General features: G+C 44.2%; 1 protein-coding gene across 4 annotated transcripts in view; it reads right to left on the bottom strand.

Moving 5' to 3' along the window:
- Positions 1-21,405, bottom strand: part of LOC140895389 (DDB1- and CUL4-associated factor 6) — a 247,164-nt gene that overhangs the window by 189,253 nt on the left and 36,506 nt on the right. Inside the window, exons 5-6 of one of the 4 annotated variants that reach the window (XM_073305007.1) lie at positions 15,551-15,656; positions 1,066-7,296 (exon numbers count right to left, since the gene is read on the bottom strand). The exons of the other annotated variants lie outside the window; for them this stretch is intronic. Of the exons in view, the coding sequence (XP_073161108.1) occupies positions 7,195-7,296; positions 15,551-15,656 (208 nt within the window). The 3' untranslated portion in view covers positions 1,066-7,194. Of the gene's footprint in view, positions 1-1,065; positions 7,297-15,550; positions 15,657-21,405 lie in introns of those variants that run through there. 4 annotated transcript variants of the gene reach the window in all.

The raw sequence follows: 21,405 nt of genomic DNA, 5'->3' as shown, positions 1-21,405 counted from the left end.
TCCTTTAACCACATCCCTTCCTCAATATACACAGCGCCTTTCATCCCAAGTACTTTACAGACTATAAGTACATGGCAATCCCCATCCCTGAAATATAGCCAGCACAGGTAAGGTGGGAGGATACACAGCCTACTCTCAATGGCTAAGGAAAGTGGACAAACCCCTACTCTTAATGAGGGCCACGGAACTTTAAGCAGAAACCTAAAAAGTTCTAGGTCCTGGTTATGCCCATCCACAGTGAATTAGACGGAAGGCTTTTGATCATGGCCTCATGTAACAGGTGATCAGCAGTCAATGGCTCACTCCTCAGGGCATAGTTTCAAAAGGTTTTGCATAACCAGAGGAAAGGAATTAGTATTCACCTAGATATTCCCTAGGAAAAAGCACTTAACACTTTGTTACCACCATGGCATAAATCATTCATTTAATACAATGTACCTCAAAAGACATTTCATTCAGTAAGGTCTCCCAAGGATATGGCAGGAAGTTGCCATCTCTGTCACAAATATCTCTGGTCAGATCTTTAAGCAGACCAATAGATCTGTTTTGCCAAGTGCAACAATTACTGTTTGTTCAGTGGCAGGTTAGGGAAAGCATTTTCTCTTCCAACAGGAAGCCTTTGTCTAACAGGATTGGTCTAGATACTTTTCAAGACTGATGAAAACAGCATTCTGCAAAGGCAGCTTCACAGTGCGGTGGGTTAGTGACACAGGGAACTGGAAGACCCCTCCCCTGGGTTCTTATTCTCAACTCTGCTACTGACTTGCTGAGAAGCCTTGGACAAGCCTCTTTACCCTTTCCTGCACCTCCATAGGTCGATAAGGGAAATAACCTCACTTACCTGCCTCACAGGGGAATTGTGCAGCTTACATGCCAAGATCCCCCGGTGAAAGGTTCTCCAGCCATGCAGTATTTGGATATTGGTGGCTTGTGTCAGATGAGTGGAAAATGTCATCTTTGTTTTGTCTCTAAGGTGCAAGGAAGGAGGCTTGTGTATTCCAGTCTCCCCTCCCCTATCCCATCCCCAACCAGATATGACTTGTGCAACAGACCACAACAGACCAGTAATGGAAAAAAGTGTATTAAAATAGTCACAAGATTACAATAGAAAACATTAAAATCAGTCAAGAAAAATTACAGTATGATTTTAGTATCCAAATCAAAAGAATCTGTCCAAGCAAAGCACAAAGCACAGTTGCTATCCCCGGCTCTCCATACCCTTAACTTGAGTGAGGCCACGCAGTATACACCTGGCTCCCTCCCACAATAATTATACACCCATTTTATAGGTGTTTGTCCTGCTTCCTCCACCCCCAAAACCAGGCAGGATCCTGGTGTGCTATCCTCTTAGTGAGGAGTGGGCTTTACTCCCCCGTTTAGGAAGATACAGGAAGAAGATATGCAGGAATAAGAACCAAAAGCTCCTGTCTCCCTGTCAAAGTCTCTCTAATACTCCATGTTGTGGCTGCTTTGGGGAGGGGCGGGAGACCAGACTGCACAGCATATTCACCCCAGAAGGCAAGAAACTTTATTCAACTTAAATTCCAGTTTTAGAAAGTGCAGAAATACCTTAAAAATAAAAGGGATTGCTTGTGTTTGAGGAGAAGGAGGAGGGAGGCCTTTAAAAAAATAGAAAAACAAACCAAAAACAAAAAAACAACCCACACAATGGAATAAAGTCTGAGCAAAGTAGTTTATGATTTAGGGATCTCCATCACTTAGTCCTGCCTCAGACCGGGGGCTGGACTGGATGACTACTTGAGATCCCTTCCAGCCCAGCATTTCTATGATTCGATGCATTCTGGTGGCCTTTATCATACAATGTGCCAAGACCTCGATGCTGGTATGATGGGAAGATGACTGCAACCCCAGCCATGTCAGATACTTCCCCAGATCTCTGACCACAGATTCATTTTCAAGAGGGAAAAATACTCCTCGAACCCCTCCCCCATAAACATAAGAGAAAAATCCTGGTTTTAAAGGTCCTAGACAGATACGAGAATAATGTAAACGCCAAGCAAGGTTTAAAACAGGTTCCGGGGCATTTATGTTTGAGATCATATGGTTCTTCACCCCACCACCTCAACAGTCCGCTCTCTAGGGAAATGAAGCCTTTAAGTTTCATGTACACACACACACACACACACACTTACCCAAACAACTCTGGAATTTTAAAAGACAAATAAAAAGCCTAATTCCAGTTTCTCTAATCATAAACTGAAATGCCAGTAGAACTCTGCAAAACACAGAGTACTCCAGGCATAGACTAGGCCTTACGCACCAACAGGGATCACGGTTACTGTGGGAAGGCTCTCAACGTAACAGCTCCTCCAAACACAACCTAAAATACCCTTGTCCTACCCCCTCAACCCTGGGTTATCTGCCCTGGAGAACTGCAGTCAAACACTGACCTACGCATGGAAAGGGGTGGTGGAGATAAGATGTGGAGAAGAATACAGCTGCCAATTCATTCACTAGACACTCGAGTTAGCAAGTAGCAACACCAGCACTCTGGATGCTGCTCCTATATGCTCATTTGCTGGCAGGCAACTAAGGGTTAAAAGGCCTGAGTTGTTGAAATAGAATTTTGCTGCTTTGCCAGCTTTTCAGTTCTAGTGAGGAGGAGCAGCAGCATGTTTTCTGAGGGGAAAGACAAGCAAAACAGAAGTGATAGCATCCAAGCCTTGCTCTCAAAAAGGAGCCAGTTCCTGTAGCAGACAGAGCTGAGGCGGCAATCCCAAAGGGTATGTGTCTTTGTCTGCAGTGAGTACAAGGTCAGTTATAGTGGGAGAAGGAGTTCTCCTGACAAGTAGAAAATTGTATGTGGTACCGACTCTAGTTTCTGTGCTGTGAGGTATTATGCCCTGAGTGGTAAAGACAAAATTTATAAAGAATTGGCCATGCTGGATACAATGTAATTCCCATGGAACTCACCTCAGCTCGTTATTTAAGAGTTGCCTCCATTATAACAGCCCTTGGGACAACACAGCTGTCTTAGCCTTGGTCTACACGTAGGGCATGTCTACGGTATGGGTGCTACAGCGGCACAGCTCCAGTGCCTTAGTGTAGATGCTTCCTACATCGACAGAAGACGAACTGCACCTACGGCGGGAGTTAGGTTGGCTTAACTACAGCATTCAGGGCGATTAATTTTTCACACCTCTGGTCAATGCAGTTAGGTCAATCTACATCTGAAGTGCAGATCAGGACTTAAAAGTTGGGTCGACCCAGCTATGTCAGTCAGGGATGCGAAAAAAAACACACCCCATCCAACAAAGCTAAGCTGACCTAACCCCCACCGTTGAGACAGCTACATTGACAAATCAATGCTTTCATCGTTGGGGGAGGTGGTGTTTCTACTCCAGCAGAAAAACCCCTTCTATCATCGTAGGCTGTGCTTTCACTACAAGGTCATGCTGGCATAGCTCTGCTGGTACAGTCTCCATAGTGTAGACAAGCCCTGAGTAACTGACTGCCGTACAGAAAGGGGCGGTGGGGAGGAGAAGAATGCAGCCAATTCATTCAGTTTTACAGCTTTCAAAATGGGCTAATAGGATCAGACCATAACCTGGAATTTCACTATAGCTTCATTCAAGGTACGGCTACACTTTAATCACTACAGTGGCACAGCTGCATCTGCACTGCTGTAGCGCTTCAGTATAAACACTCGGTTCTCCCATCAGCATAGGTCGTTCACCTCCCTAAGAAGTGGTAGCTAGGTCAATGGAAGAATTCTGTCTACACCGAGGAGGGTTAGGTCAGCATAGCTACATCTCACAGGGGGGTGGATTTTTCACACCCCTGAGAGATGTAGCTATGCCAAGGTAAATTCCCAGTGTAGAGCAACCCCCAGGTTATATTTCTTTACATGGGAAGGGAAGGGACAGGGAGGTTTTGAGCTGTAACACTTCTACACCAGCTTGGCAGAATTCTATTTTTTATTCTTTATCATTTTGATGGACAATATCCATGCTTATTTTTAAGCATCTTTTTCAATTTTTATCAATTTAAATTTTCAAAGTTGCGCACAATTATGGGTTGTAAGCATTTTTTCAGTGTAAACTTTCACAGTTGTGGGAAATTGAGGGACCAGACAATTATTTAATGACAGTAGATGTTGAGATCTAAAAGGTTAAAGCATTATAACCATAGCACACAAACTGTCAACATCATATGTCAAAATATACAAAGTATATAGCCTTAAATCAAACCAATAAGTTCTCAAGCAGCATTTTTCTTACTTTGCCTACCTCTAAATTTCAATTATCGATAGAAATATTTATGCGTCAGTTTCTGCATGTACAGTGAAATCAACGTTTTGACATTTACCAATAAAAATCTAATCCTTCCAAGCCTAGTCACAAAGTATTAACTGCTAGCCTCATCCCCATTTCAGTTTTTACATCTGTTTTACCCTGAAAGGGATTCTGCTTATCCCTGAGCTGTGCTACAAGCCTGCCTTCTCCTACTTAGCACTAGGCATTCATCAGAAGTAGTCCTACACAGCACAAACCTCAGCAGGGCCAGAGATGGACAAGGGCAGCAAACCTGGAGGAATTTTAAAAGCCCTTTAAATTTTGTATTTCCTTTTAACTGACAAAGACCTGGGTTAGTGGCAGGGAATCAAGAGGAAACTGCATGCTCCATTGGCTAAAAGTATAGGGTTAAAACTGATCAGGTCTCTGGTCTGATCTCATTAGCCACAAGGCAATCATGAATTCCTCTGAACTGAGTGAAACTTGAAGACAACACACTCAGGACATGACTACACTTGCAGATGTAGAGCACTGGGAGTTAAACCAGCCCTCAGAGACAGCAGCAGGGAAAATGCTGCCATGTGTTCACACCGTCAGCTGCAAGCGCAGTGGCGTGGCCACATTAGCAGCTCTTACAACGCCACAAAGAGCAGTGCATTGTGGTAGCTATCCCAGCATGCAAGTGGCTGCAACGTGCTTTTCAAATGGGGGGAGAGGGAGTGGAGTGTGACAGGAAGTGTGTTGTGTGTATGTGGGGGGAGAGTGGGTTTTGGGGGGGCTGAGAGCATGTCAGCATGCTGTCTTGTAAGTTCAGACAGCGGCAGACCCCCTTCCCCACAACTGCAGCATTCCACAGTAATGATTTGCTTTGTTCCGGACCAGATAAGCATGCTGGCTGTCAGAAACAGAGCTTTGAAAGGGGATAGCCACATACCCGCAGCTGATTCCAAAACAATGAGAAGAGTGGCCACTTGACTTCAGAGGATGATGGGACATTTCCAGAGACCAATCACAGCACAGTAATGCAACAGCTCGTTCACACTGATACCCGGGCATTTCAGCCAGGACGCAGCAAGCTTTCCACTTCTTGTGGAGGTGGATTACCAGAAGCGCTCCAGCTGCAGAGTCCAGGCGCTCTACATGCCTGGCCAGTGTGGACGCGTCAGGAGTTAGAGCGCCCAGGGCTGCTTTAATGTGCTCTAACTTGCCAGTGTAGCCAAGCCCTCAGTCAGAATCAATCCACTTCCATTAACACAGGTTACTGTTCCTGATAAACAAGCTTCAAAGTTAAAGCAAGTCAAGGGAGAGTAAGTTCTTAATAGTTTCAGTCCCATATTGCATCAAGTCTTTCTGGCTACAGCTTTAAGACAGCCACATCATAGAAGCTGTCTATTCCAGCCATGGAATGTTGGTTATGTTCCCATAAATCCAAAAGCTCACCGTCCTTACTCAAGCTCAGACAAGATCTCAGGTCATGATGCCTGCAATTCACTACACACAAGAGGCAGCTTGTTTCCTTCCAGAAGGACTCAACGAACCTTTGGAAATATAAGCAAGGGAAGAACAAAGAGGATCTAAAACCTTGAAATGAATCTCTCCAGTGTGGGTCCAGCTCACATGCCTTCAACTAGACTAAACAGGTCACAGGGGAGATTCCCAAAGAAGCAAGCTAGCCACAATGTCAGTGATATAGGTGGGGCTGCATGCTTCCTGTATTACTCAATTTTTCCTGTTTTAGCAGATCACAGGAGATGGGACTTTAGTAAGAGTCAGTGACAGTGGAACCAAGGATGGCCCTGTCCTCTTATAGCAGCAGGCTTGTGATGGTCCCATTCATCACAGTTCCCCCCCTTACTCTAAACTAGCTTCAGGGAAAGACAGTATAGGCAGATTATTGCAAGTAAAGTTTTATCACTTTTCCTTTTCCACAAAGTGCAATGTCATCTCTCTCCAGAAGAGCCCCTGCTTCCTGCTACAAGTGGACAAACTACCCAGCAGGTTTCACTGGAAGCAGGCTGTCCCAGGGAAGGGGACATCAGGATTTAACTGAAGCAAGTTACCCAGATATGAAGCTTCCTAGATGCCCCCTTTGCTTACTTATGAAAAGTTGGGTTTTATTATCACTGCACAAACCCCACTGGGCCAACACAGTCCCTGTGTTCTAAGGGACTGGCTTTAAGCTCTAACAATATATGGGCTCAATACAGGAGTAACTATATGAAATTCTATGGCCTGTGATATACAGGAGGTCAGACTAGATGAGCTAATAATGGTCCCTTCTGGCCATAAAATCTATTAATCTATGAGCAATGTCACCGTTATAGAAATGTAAAGTTCTCACATATTTAAAGGGGTGAAGGGTAGACATTTTAAATGGCTAAATTTACCAGACCCTTTATAGCTTAGCTCTTCCTTCTCCCATGCAGATGGGGAGGGTTTTTCTGAGCAAAGAGGTCTAATTGTATAAGTAAGATGAGGTGGCAGTCAATTTGTATAGATTGGAGAAGAGGAAATATCTTACAGAAACTACCTTCCTCATATCCATCCCTTCAAAAAAGGAAAAACCCTGTTGAAAAACAATCAGGTAAATCTAGAATCCCCTAGCACCTTCCAGTTTCTCCATTAATGATTGAGACAAAAAATACTTAAAAATTGCCATGTTATGCATTTTCACTTTTTCTCCCCTTATCCTAGATACAAAAAAACAATATTGGCCATTTATAAGCAGAATTCTTACTGCATCTCAACATGCAACACTGGTCTCACTTCTGTACGATTAAATAGACTATTTACACACAACACATATATATCTCTCTGTATTCACATGCATTGGTCCTAGCCTAGGCATCAAAGGCCACATGTGAGTTCTCTGGGTCACATTTGATTCAAGCCATTCCAGTTTGAATTTTTGTTTTGCTTTGGATATGGTGGGATCTCCTCAGTTCTTCCGAATGTCAGCATAAACCACGGATTCTGACTTGTTAATCTTGTCGCTGTGTCGCCCGCCGGAGTGATCTAATTGCGCATAAATGACTGGGCCCTGAGGACAGAGAGACAAAACACAGAATCAGTGCTTTTAAGAAAGCGCTGCACTTCCCTCTCCCTGCTGCAGGGTCTCCTGTGAGAATACAGAGACAGCAAATGCACAGTCTCTGATAGCTAGTGAAATCCCAAAGCAAGTGGACTGAGCCTTCACCTATACAAGAAATCTGGTGTGTCACCTTACTTGCAACCCCAGTGTACCATGCAGCATAGGGGCTCATTTTAACTGGATTGGCTGGCGTGTGAAGAATGCAAGGAAGGATCCACAGTTCTGAAATGTAACAGAGTTTCCTCAACAGACACAGAAAGCTATGATGAAGATAGGTAGCTCAGTCAGATGCAAGCTAGGGTTTAATTTTTTAAGCACCAGACGGTGCTACAGATTGCCGTTAAGTGATAGAGTTCACTTTATGCACTATAACTGCAGACCTTCAAATCCTCAGTACAACTTCCCTTTTGGAACACTGGAAGATCAGTTCCGCAAGTAGAGTGAATGAGTTCTAGCCTGCAGCCACAGTGTGATATGATGTAGTCACTATTCACCAGCTAAGTAAGCAACCGGATCAATCCTATGATAAAGTGACAAGGACCACTTAAATGCTGCAGCTAGTGATGACTCAGTAGTTGGTGCACCTCCCTCAGTACTGACCCAGTGCCTTAGCTTGGTTTTAAAACAGAAGATCTGACCATGGGGGTCATCAAGGCTCCCCTGGCCCTTGAGTAGCAATATCAGGCCTTGTGCAGGTCCTCAAATTGTGTTCTGACCAAAACATCTCATCTCATTCTCTTGCGGTTTTAAATAGATTTAGTATTCTCCGTGAGCTAACCTGTTCTGCTAAACTACTATCGTGTTCAGACAGCTGCACTTCAGTGATCAATGAGGGAATCCTCATATGTAGTTTGTGGTTCACGCCAAAGAACTTGACAGACACTGCCAAACAATTTTGTTTCAGTGCCCCAGAGAGCAGCAATGCACATGAAGCTTCAGAACAGAGGTACTGAATGCTCTGCTGAAACCCATAGGTTCACCACGAACACCTGTGCTTCCTGAAACACAACCTGCAGGAATGTGAAGTGCAGAGTGGGATGGGGTTGGGACTGGAGTGCTCCATATCCCAAAAGCAGGTATCTGAGAAGCAGGCAAAAGGGTGGGAAATTGAATTCAGCAAAACTACTTCTCTACAGTGCTAGGATATTGCACTTTCTGAGTGAGTTAGATACAAGCAGGGGCGTCATTTCAGAAAATTTAAAGGGGAAGGGAGGGAAGTTGAATCAGCATAAAAACTTTATATGTGATTGTATTATAGCCTACAAAGTTGGGGGAGGGGGCAAAAAGTGGAGCAGAGACCCATTTGGAAAGCCTGGGGGAGCAAGCAAAGGTATGGGGATGAAACTGCCCCCCTTACCAGATAGCAAATGAGGCCCCTGGATACAAGGCTGAGGATGGTACAGTCACCTGAGAAGTGGTCTCAGCACAACAGAGTTTGCACTATCAGAGTGCACCTACGCTACAGAGACTATACCAGCAGAGCTACGTCACCACAGCTACACAGGTATAACCCTGAAGCGTAGACAAAGCCTAAACCAACTGAAGAGGTTTTTCAGTGTAGGAACACCGCCTCCCTGAATAATGGTGACTTTGTCGACAGAAGCAACAATAGTTGCATCTACACCACAGGCAGGTCAACGTAGCTATGTCGGTCAGGGGGTGGATTTTTCAGACCTCGACTGACTTAGCTATGTCAACCTCACTTTTAAGCACAGACCAGGCCTCAGTCACACTTCCAGTCCTAATGAGAACTAAGAGGAAGTGACTGACTTTGCCCCACTGGGAAAAAAATTTATGTCACTAAGGCTATGTCTACACTTGCCATTTAAAGGGCAAAAAGTCCCTTTTTTGCGCTAAAACCAAGTGTCTACACTTGTTAATAACTTTTTGCGGTGAAACTCAGAAGTTTTACTGCAAAAAGAAAACCAAACTTCATGAGAGGCATACAGCTCTTTCTGCTGTTCTTTTTGCACTGTTGTGAAAGTGAAGACACGTTCTACCTGTGTAAACACCTTTTGGCCTCTGGAGGATGTCCCACAGTTCCAAAAGCGACCACTCTGGCCAGCATCTCCGCTGCTCTGACACCAGGTAAAGGGGTCAGACAGCTACAACGACTGCAATGGGGATATGCTCCTAGATTCCTTAAAAAGATGCTAAATAAATGTTCTACAACTTTAAGCTCCAGCTCTAAATTAAGTATTGGACTGAATAACACATTACAGACAAAACAGTTTCTGTAAGTGTCTGATGCACCTGTGTACTGGCTGTTTGTGCATCTTCATGTAGTATTACGTACTAATCATTAGTGAAATACTATTTGGTTTTGATCTGTAGAGCCAAATTAAAAACGTGTCTCAGGGGAGAAGAACTGAGGCTATGTCTACACAAGAGAGCTTACAACAGTGCAGTTGTACAGATGCAGCTGTGCCACTGTAAGATCTCTCGTGTAGCCACTCTATGCTCACAGGAGAGAGCTCTCCCATTGACATAATTAATCCACCCACAACAAGCAATGGTAGTTATGTCAGCAGGACAAGCTCTCCTGCCAACATATCGCTGTGCACACTAGCGCTTATGCCAATGTAATTTATGTCGCTGGGGGCGGGGGTGGAATAGTCACACCCCTGAGCGACATAAATTTTGCAGATATAAGTGGTGGTGTAGACTTAGCCTGAGTGTGTGTGTGAAGTTGCAAGCAAGTTTTAGAGCCAATGCTGCTTCTGCATGACCAGAAAAGAGTTTGCAAACCCAGGATACAGGAGCTCAGTATTCAAAGGTGCTGACTATTCACTGTATTTGGCATAGTTCTGTAACAGAAGGTATTTGCCTTCTAATTTGCCTGTCAAATATGTTGGAATCCAGACCACCAGGTAGGCTGGAGGATTCCCCCCCATCTTCCCCCATTGATAGAGGTGGGAGGGGAGAGAGAGAGCGCGTGCACGTGCGAGCACTCCATCTATTAGCCCTAGATGATCAGGGATACAATGCCATGCTCCGGTGTCCCTAAACCTCCAATTACCAGAAGCTGGGACTGGACAACAGGAGATGGATCACTTGAAACTGCCCTGTTCTGTTCATTCCCTCTGAAGCATCTGGCCCTGGCCATTGTCAGAGACAGGATCCTGGGCTAGACTGACCATTGGTATGACCCAATATGGCTATTTCTTATGCTAATGTGGAAGTTATTCAGACAACAGAAAATTTTTGCACTCAAGAATGGATGCTTCTCTCTCTCATCCAAATAATGGTGATGGCAAAATAGCCATAACTAGGAGGATGGAGTGAAATACTATGAAACAACTAGGAGGAGGAGGAGGAGGGAGTGGGTACTTGAGACAATACATAGTTTGACATGATGCAACACAGATCTGGGAAGGAAAGGACAGTACAGTGAAAGTGAACTTGAATTATCCAACTGTCTGAACATTTAGAGAACCAGATGCAGAAAACATCTGGATTTCCTGGGTACTGACTGGTAAGGTAGACAGTGGGCTATCCTGAGAGAGCACTTCTACAACGTGAAGTTAGAGTTAGAAATAAACATCCAAAAAAACTAGACAAATGAGGTGCTGTGTACCCACAGCTACCATGTAGATCAATGGAACTGCAGGTGCTCAGCTCCTCTGGAAGTAGGGCCACTCAGATTTGGAAAGTTTTGTATAAGCCCCTAGCCTTTATTGCAACACAGATAACCTTAAAAATGTGAAGAGTTTAAGCCAATGCAATGAGATCTGCACAAGCCCACAGATAGCCTGACACAATAGCTCTCAGCGGTGTGAACTGTCCCATTCATTTAAAGGGCATCAACCCTTAAGTTTGATAACCATTTAAATGTCAACATTCACTTCAATGTAAATCATTTTAACGAACACATTCAAGCAAATGTGTCTCATTTCTGGAGGCAGTGACAAATATTGGGGTAAGAGATGGGGTACAGCTAGTTGCTGTTAGGTTTGCTGAAATAGATGAGGAAAAAGGGGAATTAAGTTCAAAATCCCCTCTGACCTTCTGAAAGAAACTCATCCCTACTGTAATAATTTTATTAAGATGATGTTAAAATAAAAAGAAAATGGTACAGAGTTTAAGCATAGAAGTTTCTGGTTATCAGGGAATAACGTACAGATTATCAAGGGGTGCAAAGTTTGGTTTAGGATCGGGTGGCGTAAGGAATACATAATCTGCAATATCCCCAATTGGAGGTAAAAAGTTAACGGGTCAAAGTATAGACATTGAGATATGAGGATATGTTCTTCATATAATGGCTATGTTCAGATGTGGAGTACAATGAGTGGATACAATGATGAGGATGTACTAAAAGCCTTACTTACCACCCTTAAACCAAACAAAGCCACTTCCCAGAACTTTCTCTACACCTAAAAAGTTCAAGTGTTCCCTACCCAGGTAGCAACACCTCTAGCTTTCCCTTTGGAATGTTAATGATTTCTGTGTCTACACTGCCACTTCAGCTCTAAAACTTTAGTCGTTCAGGGATGTGAAAAAACACCCCCCGAGCAACAAAAGTTTTAGCGCTGAAAAGCACCAGTATAGATAGCGCTCCCGGAGATAAAGCTACTACCCCTCATTTGAGGTGGTTATTTTTTAAATCGCCGGGAGAGCTCTCCCCTGGCGATAGTGTGACTACACTGCCCATGTCACAGCACAGCTGCAGCCGTGCTGTAACCTGGGCAGTGTAGACATACTCATAGTTACTGTTATTGTCAATGTGCTGCAAACTTTTGTAATTTAAAATGTGGGGGCAGAATATTTTGTTAATTTAATTTATAACATGGAATAGTGTACTAACTGTACTAGAGGGGTGAGGAGGAAGAGGAGAGTCCCACAAGACTGAGGTCTCCAGTGTCTTAAATTAGATCTAATATGCCACATGGGACATGGAGCTTTGTAAGACAAGGAATAAGAGCCAGACAAGAGACAGTGGGAAGATAGCAATTTTATCAAACTAGAAAGTGACTCTCTGCAGTGAGAAACACGTCTGAATATATATATATATATGTAATTAAGTCCAACACCAATACAGAAAGGCACTTCCTGCCACGAGCTCTTAGAGTACAGTAGACAGACTGAAGGAGAGTAAAACTCGTCCTCAGCTCCCTATTTTAGTCTAAGACAGCGGTTCTCAAACTGTGGGTCGTGAACCCCTTTGAATGGGGTCATCAGGGCTGGCTTAGACTTGCTGGGGCCCAGGGCTGAAGCCTGAGCCCCACTGCCCAGGGCCAAAGCCAAAGCTCGAGGGCTTCAGCCCTGGGTGGCAGGGCTCACATAGCAGGTCCCTTGCCTGGGGCTAAAGCCCTTGAGCTTCAGCTTTAGTCCCCCAGCCCAGAGCGGTGGTGCTCAGGCTTTGTCCTCCCCTGCACCCACTGGGGCTCAGGCAGGCTCATGATTCAGTCCCCCCTCCGGGAGTCATGAAGTAATTTTTGTTGTCAAAAGGGGGTCGCAGTGCAATGAAGTTTGAGAACCCCTAGTCTAAGGGCTTGTCTATACAGGAAAATTGACTGGAATAGCTATTGCAGAATAGATTTCCCCATGGACACTCTGATTCCAGAATAAACTCATCCACATGGGGAGCTATTCCAGAACAGCTATTGTGCTTTAAATTCACACCTTATCTTATTCTGGAATAAATTTCTTGTGTACAAAAGCCTTGGGGGGGAAAAAAACAAAAAAATCAAGAACACCTTTTAATTAACATGTTGTGAAACACTTAGCACCTAGTATAGACATCTTAAACACTCTGGCATTTTTATAGAAGGGTTTGCCTAGATTAAGAGGTCTGAGTAGCTGCTAACCTTTTCTCTAGTTGTACACACAGATTAGTATCTTTTACCTCCATTTAACTAGTCAAGGTTAAACCTAGAGGAAAGCCTAGACTCACCACAATTGGAAAACATGTTTTCAAATATGTTAAATCCTGTCTACACTAGGTGCTAACCCATTTTAAGCTCCACTTAATGGATTAACTATTGATTTTAAGAATACCTTTTCTCCTAGTCTAGACAAGCTTTTCTTGCTTCATCTCTCTCAAACTATGCCCCTCCTACCACTTTGCTTACCCCAGCTCAAACCAATAGCCTCATGCTTCCCGCCTACCTCCTTGGACAGGGCAGCCCAACATTACTATAAATCTGAAATATTTAATTTTGACTCTAGCTGAAAGGAAAGTTTTATCTTCATTCATCTGTTCTTGGACGCAGTCAAAAAAAAATCTATTAATCTATTAAACTCCATCCAAAGGGAATACAAAGTGATTTTCAAAATTAAGAAACAGTTCTGAAAACTACAAGTATGCTTCCTTTACAAACACTTACAAGTCCTCCAGCTAACACCATGGCTAAAATTCAAAGTCACCAGAAATACAGATCTATTAAGCCACCTAATCTTCCTTTTCAGAATGTCACACTGTGGCTTTTCATACACGTAGACTGTAAACGCTATGGGCCAGGGACTTTGCCTTCATTCTCCTCTATGAAGTGCTTAGCATTATTAACATAAAAGATTTCATACAGTACGTTTAGAGTGTTCATACAGATCACTCATTTCAATTATTAGGTCTCATTTCTTCAGTCAGCTCCAGTCAGACATCTAGTTATGCATTACAAGGACCTTGTGTACAAGGTACTTGTTTACAGGTTACTTCGGTATAGCTTATATCAGCCACGAGTGTGAATAATCCACACACCTAAGCAACATAAATTACACCAACCTAAGCCCCGGTGCAGACAGCACTATCTTGCGGGAGGGCCCTCTCCTGTTGATATAGCTACCACCTCTCTCCAATTGGCTTAGAGCATCTTCACCAGAAGTGCCTCAGCAGCGCAGCTGTGCTGCTGCAAGTGCTGTAATGTAGATGTAGCAAGGAGTCCTGAACATTCTTGCCAACTCACACCCATATTATATAGTGTCCCTGTTGGAGAGGTTTCTAGGCTTTCCACTCGAGTTTTCCCATAACTCATGAAGGCACTTTTCATTTTCTGTGGGATGATTGTTGAGGTCAGTATCAGATTCTGCCTTCAATTGTTGAGTGGAACCAAAGAGGTTCAAAGCCCCAGGAGGGTGAAATGAACTGTTAGACGTCCACAAGGTTGAATGAACACACAGGAGCCAAAGGCATCATGCTCACAGGCCGACCGTTACTGTTTCGTGCTTCAATTGCATTGACTCACTCTTTCAAACACAGGCCTATTCACCACTTAGGCTACATCCACACTGCGGCTGGAAGGCGCAACTCTGGAAGACGTATGTGCTAGCTCTGCTTGAGCTGACACACTAAAAAGGCAGCGTGGCTGCAACAGTGCGGGCAGCAGCTCGGCTAGCTGCAAGAGTACAACCCTGTCCAAGATCCTAGGTACTTACTCAAACAGCTACCCCAAGCCGTTGCCCATGCTGCCATGGGCTCGTTGCTATTTTTAGAGCACTATCTTAAGCAGAGTTAGCACATATACATCTACCTGAACTGGGAATTACACCTCCCAGCTACTGTGTAGACAGAGTCTTAGGGTGCATCTGCACTAGGAAAAAGAGGTATGTTCTTACCTCATGTTAGTTAACATGGGCTAACTGACATGAGGTAAAATGCTAGTGAAGATAAGGTAGTTTTGTAGTTTTCACATGTAAGAAGATCTTTATTTCAATCTGGGGGGGCATAGATCAGTATTCACATCACACTCCCTGTCAGTACCTGGTCCAAGCCAGGGAAGTTAATGATCCAACCAGCAGATCAAATTCAGGGATGAATCCTGGTCACGTGTCACCTTATCATACACAGAGACTATGACCTCCTCAACCTGCTAACAGAAGCGAAAGCAGCAAACTGCCAGGTCTTCACTAGGGTTTTACCTCATGTCAGGTACCACGTTAACTAACACGAGGTAAGAACAAGTCTCTTTCCCATAGAGAGGACAAGGCCAAAGGGGATATATACCTCATTGTCAGTTCATTAACTGCTAGGTTGAATGCCTGCTTTTTGGAAATGCTAAAGCTACTAAGTATAGTTCACAAACCCCAACTACAGCTTTACATCCAATCCCATACAGAGCAGATCCCTTTTCCTTCCAGCTGCCTGAGTACATGGAACAACACAGCCAGCTAATTCACCTCTCCCACCCCACCTTCATCCGCTCTACAGCATGGATCCACCTTTCCCACACCCTGGGAGGTCCGTGCACTGGAGAGTACTGAAATTTACCTGGTGCAATCTGGCGGGCACGTGGTTTACCAAACCCTCTGTGTCGGAGGGTGACTTCCGTGGAGCCTGCTTAACCGGCGACATCAAGCTCTCAGAGGTACTGCAGCTGACGAGGCGGCAGAGCAGAATTTGCAGGACAACATTCAAGAGATACAAACAAAAAACAGGAACAAAAACAAAAGCGAGTGATGGCAGGATGAAGTGGCAGGCCATGCCAAAGTAAAAGTGATCACAATGGGTATTGGAACCAGTTCACACATTCTCCCTGCCTACCCAGTCACTTGTACACTTGTCCTCATACATATCACAGCTATTCTCCTCTACCCAATAAAGCCAGATTAAGCCATAAGAACCTGGGAATGTACTTGCTTGTCCTACATATGAGGCATCAGAGAACATCCAGGTGTGAATACAAACTACTTTCTAACTGCGCATAGGCTAAATAACCCCCTCCCCAGCCCATATAAGTGAGGACTTCACCATTACTACATCTAGCAACAAGAGTGGCAGGAGCCACCAGCTCTTCCATGCTACATAGATGGCTGCCATATGTCTCCTGGCTAATTCTTTTGTATTTGACTTGTCTAGGGTTCCAGACTAATTCAATCTCTTGTTCTCTGGATGCCAGTTCCTGTAGTAGCTATCATAGTAGTCACAATTGACAGACTGGCTAGGTCGTAATTCCAGGCCCTTATACTTCTAACAGGACAGATCAAAGACATTTCACTTAGAAACTCTGGGAACAGTTTTGGGGAGGAGACGGACAGCTCTAAAGTTAGTTCAGTTAGGTTTCCTTTTCCACCTGCTCCTTTCAATCTCCATAGAAGAGACTGGGGAGAGAAGGTAGAAGGAAACCTCCACATATCTGGGATGGACCTGGGATTAAGGAAACCAACATGAGCAATGGTCCTCTAAAATTTCATTAGGTAACCCCTGGTCCCAGGAGCAGCCTATTCCTCTGAACACTGGCCTCATCTTTCTCCTCTTACCCAAGGATACACTACAGAAACATGCCACTTCTTCCTATACACAAAACAAATATAGGAACTCTCTTTAACACCACTCTTCTGCCCACTAATTAACCCCCCTCTCCCCCACAATGCCCAACCTCTTACACAAACAACACATGCAGCAAATACAAACACATGAATAATGACAATGACATTGAGCAGAATGCAACTCCTCATAGGCCAACCTTTTTGTTATCCAAAGGGTTAATCAAACCTTTAGAGAGCCAGCATCTCAGACACGTAACAGTAAAAAGGGGAATACTGGGAAAGGGGACCTGGAGACCAAGCAGTGAGGAGCTTCTACTCTGGCTGAAACTGACTGAGAGCAGCCCTTTAAGTGGCTAAAATGTGTTACAGTGAATTTCTGGGGTTGACTGAGTATTCCTACAAGTCTGTATTGTACCTAAAGGTCACAATGCAATTTTAAGAAGTTTGTGCACCTGGAGATCATGCAAAAAGATCAGGAGTACTTGTGGCACCTTAGAGAATAACAACTTTATTTGAGCATAAGCTTTTGTGAGCTGCAACCCACTTCATGGAATGCATAGAATGGAACCTATAGTAAGAATATATATATATATATATATATATATATATATATATATATATACACACACACACACATATTACACACATACACGCACACAGAGAACATGAAAAGGTGGAAGTAGCCATACCAACTGTAAGAGGCTAATTAATTAAGATGAGCTATTATCAGCAGGAGAAAAAAAAAATTTTTGTAGTGATAATCAAGATGGCTCATTTAGACAGTTGACAAGAAGGTGTGAGGATACTTAACATGGGGAAATAGATTCAATATGTATAACGACCCAGCCACTCCCAGTCTCTATTCAAACCCAAGTTAATGGTATCTAGTTTGCATATTAATTCAAGCTCAGCAGTTTCTCGCTGGTGTCTGGTTTTGAAGCTTTTCTTTTGCAAAATTACCACCTTTAAGTCAGTTACTGAGTGGCCAAAGAGGTTGAAGTGTTCTCCTACCGGGTTTTGAACGTTATGATTCCTGAGGTCAGATTTGTGTCCATTTATTCTTTTGCGTAGAGATTGTCCAGTTTGGCCAATGTACACGGCAGAGAGGCATTGCTGGCTCCAACGAAATACTGCTAAGCTTGAGTTAATATGCAAACTAGATACCATTAACTTGGTTTTGAATAGAGACTGGGAGTGGCTGGGTCATTACACATATTGAATCTATTTCCCCATGTTAAGTATCCTCACACCTTCTTGTCAACTGTCTAAATGGGCCATCTTGATTATCGCTACAAAAGTTTTTTTCTCCTGCTGATAATGGCTCATCTTAATTAATTAGCCTCTTACAGTTGGTATGGCTACTTCCACCTTTTCATGTTCTCTGTATATATATCTTCTTACTATATGTTCCATTCTATACATCCGATGAAGTGAGCTGTAGCCCACAAAAGCTTATTCTCAAATAAGTGTGTCAGTCTCTAAGGTGCCACAAGTGCTCCTGTTCTTTTTGCAGATACAGACTAACACGGCTGCTACTCTGAAACTAGAGATCATGGTGATGGGTGCTTTAGAAATCCATCATTATTGTTGCAAAGAGGAATAGGCACCAGTAATATAGAAGTTTTATTCTCACAGGGAATAACTCTGAATGGTCTAATGTTCTAGTCCACTGGTGAGTCCACGACTAGAAGAGACTGAGGTACACTGTTTGGGATAAGTAGCATCCCCACCCCAATTAGACAGAAGATAATGAAACCCAAGCACCCAATGAAATCCCCTTGCCAACAGTCTGTAACAGGACAATCCAGCACAAGTCACAATGGAGTTATGTTAGCACAGAGCTAGCTGGTTAGACAGCGAGGGAAGAGGAAATGTGTACACATACACACAGCTATTAACAGCAACCACCAATGTGATTAGTTACCATGGTGTCTAGTGGGACTGGAAGAGGAGACCCAGCCCTGTTACATTCCCAATCTGGCGTCTATATCAGGATCTCTGTAAGGAGAGGAAGATAAGCAGGATCCGATCCCAGCACATCAAGGCACAAAGGAAAAAAAACCAAAGTCAGAAGAAGAATGGAGGTTTTGGCATGGCCATGCAGGGGTTCCCACCACCACCCAAATGCCCCCTCCCCACTTTAGCTCAAGACAGAACCATTATCCCAATCTGTGCGTTACACTGCCACAAATTGGGGTAGTTTCATTTAAAAATTAGTCCATGAGCCTTTGGTAGTGACATTAATAGCAATCACAGCACATCTGGCCCTCCCCTTAACCAACACATGCAGGGCTGGTATGGTCAGTGAAAGCAGTATTAAGTTAAAAGATGACTTTGCTGGAAGGCAACCTATAATAGTTAAATCTATTCGAATTTACAATGCACAAATATTACTGACCCAACCCTGGCACCTGCACTGGCATCCCTCACCTGGAAAACACTAGAGTGGAACAACCTGAAGCAAGGCATTTGAATCTTGATATAAGCACCTTTGATGAGTGTCAGTGCATGGTTCCTTTAGTTATGGGGAAAACACACACAGCAAGGAAGCCAGGCTTTCCACACTGAACTCTGAGCACACACAGCTGATTTCACTTCACTCAGTCTTACCATTAGACTCTAATGAACCCATTTTCTCCAAGGTCTCCAGCTGGGAACAGGGTGGGGTGGGGAAGAGTTCTTTAGACACTGTCACCGTTCAAATTAATTGCACCTCTGACCCCGATGGTCTCCTTGAGGGCACGCAACTTAGGTCTCAGGCCTGTAGCTGCTGCCTTTGTCAGAGCAGAATCCCATGAGTCTCTCACTACAGACTGGAGTCCTTGGCTGCAGACTCCTACAAGTCACTGTGATCACCTCAGTAGGTCTGATTTCAGTTCAGCACCTGATGTTCTGTTCTCTCAGGGGCAGCGTTAGGGTTATCCAGTGACCAGCCAGCTTTCAGAAAGCAACTTACTATCTATTTAGAACAAAAGTATTCGAGAGAAAACATCTTAAACAACTCACATACATACCTAACTCAGTAGGTGGTCACCCATCTTCCTCACGGGAGGCCAACACTGGGAGGTCTAATACACTTCAGGTCCTCCTGCAGGGCCTGTTTGTTGGCCACAGTGTCATGCCAGTCAGTTCCCAGATAGGGTCTCTCACCACAGGCCAGAGCTGTTATTTTATATAGTTTCAAGTCCTTTGTCTGCTAAGGCCTACGTGCAGTTGTTTGGGGTGTAAACCCATCAGCATGAACACTGTATGCCCCAAACAAGTTAGTCGTGTGACTTCCTCCCTCTGGAGACTAAGCCACAGAGTTAACTCTAAGGTTAAGATATAGACAACCTTTCCAGGACTGCACTGGGCCTCTGCAGACAGACTAGGCAATTCCAGAAACATGATCCAGTTTGTACTGCTTTTCACCATTCACCCAGGGGTCCCTCTGAAGTGGCCTCCCTCCCAGTAGAGCTGGATCGCTATCTAGGCCTGATCCCCAGATTCTGAGCCCACTGCTCAGCACATTAGCCTGTTAGGCTAATGAATATGCAAACAGCCTCCATTTTCCAGCTGCGGTCCCCAGACCTGCTCTCCTAATTTGGGTTGCAACCTCAGCATAGTTCATAGCCTCTTTTCAACACCCTGGAACTTTTTCCTATACACTTCAAGTGTCCGTTTAAACTTCAGCAGTAACACATGCTTATATTGCTTATAGTTTCTATAGTCCTCTCTGGCCACATAGATGAAAGCTTTAAGGTCTTCCCTGTCAGCAGTGAAGCCAGACACTACCATATCCTCACACCCACCCTGTTCAATTCACAACTCTTTTCAAAAGCATTTAAAAATATACCTATTCCTAAAGCAAGGGAACAATTTGGAGTCTATGCCTTCAGAGGAACCAAATATATAGGATCTGTCTCCACCTCCTGTGTCAGGGAGTGCTCAGCACTTTCTCTCCAATTCAAGCTCCAGCTGGCTCTCCTTTTCTCTTTCCTACTACTGCTTATCCCTCTCTCCTTGCTCACACTGGTGCTGTTTGTCTTTGTGCTGGTGCTGCTGTTCCTGGTCCACGGTCCACAAGTCTCTGGGTTTCCAAGCGCAGCCTGCCTCTCGCAAGCTGCAGTTTTTTCGCTTCAAACTGCAAGCTGTTCCATATCGACCGCTGAAGTACTGAATTCAGTCTGGATGAAGCACAGTTGCTGCCTGTGATCCTCCTCTTCTCCACTTCCTACTAGGAAGCAGTCTCCAAGGTCTCCCTCGACCTCTGCCATCTCTCCCTGAGACCTGGGTGCACTTGCGGCCTTGAAATATCATTTCTGGGCCTCAGACTATGGCAGGTCAATCAGCTGTGCCTTTATCAGCTCTTGAGTTTAACTGCTTCTGCATAATTCCACCAGCTGATTTTTCCTAGTTGCTCATAACTCATCTTTCTTGGTTTTATCTCTTTCCCTGAATGACTGACTTTTCTCGGTGCTTCTTTCTACAATACTTGTTTTCACTGCTGTTGGTACTGTTGGAAATTTACCACTGTCATAGATCCCACACCTACCACCACCACATATGGCACAGTTCCAGAGGTAACTGCACCTCTGACCCCATCATGGTCTCCTTGAGGTTCTCGTGCTTAGGTTTCAGCTTTGAGCCTTCTGCGCTCACCTTCCTTGGGGTGGAATCCTGTGATTCTCTCCCTCTAGACTGGGGTCTTCGGCTGCAGACCCCTGAAAGTCACTATGATCGCCTCAGCAGGTCTGACTTCAGCACCTGCAGTTCTCTTCTCTCAGGAACAGCAACAGGGTTATTGAGTGACCCAGTCAGCTTTCATAAAGCAAAGTACTATTTATTCAAAGCAAAAGCATTTCAGAGAAAACATAA

This window comes from Lepidochelys kempii, chromosome 1 (genome assembly GCF_965140285.1).
Source record: "Lepidochelys kempii isolate rLepKem1 chromosome 1, rLepKem1.hap1, whole genome shotgun sequence".
Lineage (NCBI taxonomy): Eukaryota > Metazoa > Chordata > Testudines > Cheloniidae > Lepidochelys > Lepidochelys kempii.
Note: the sequence above shows the minus strand (reverse complement) of the source record. Positions and strands in the feature narration are given on the sequence as shown.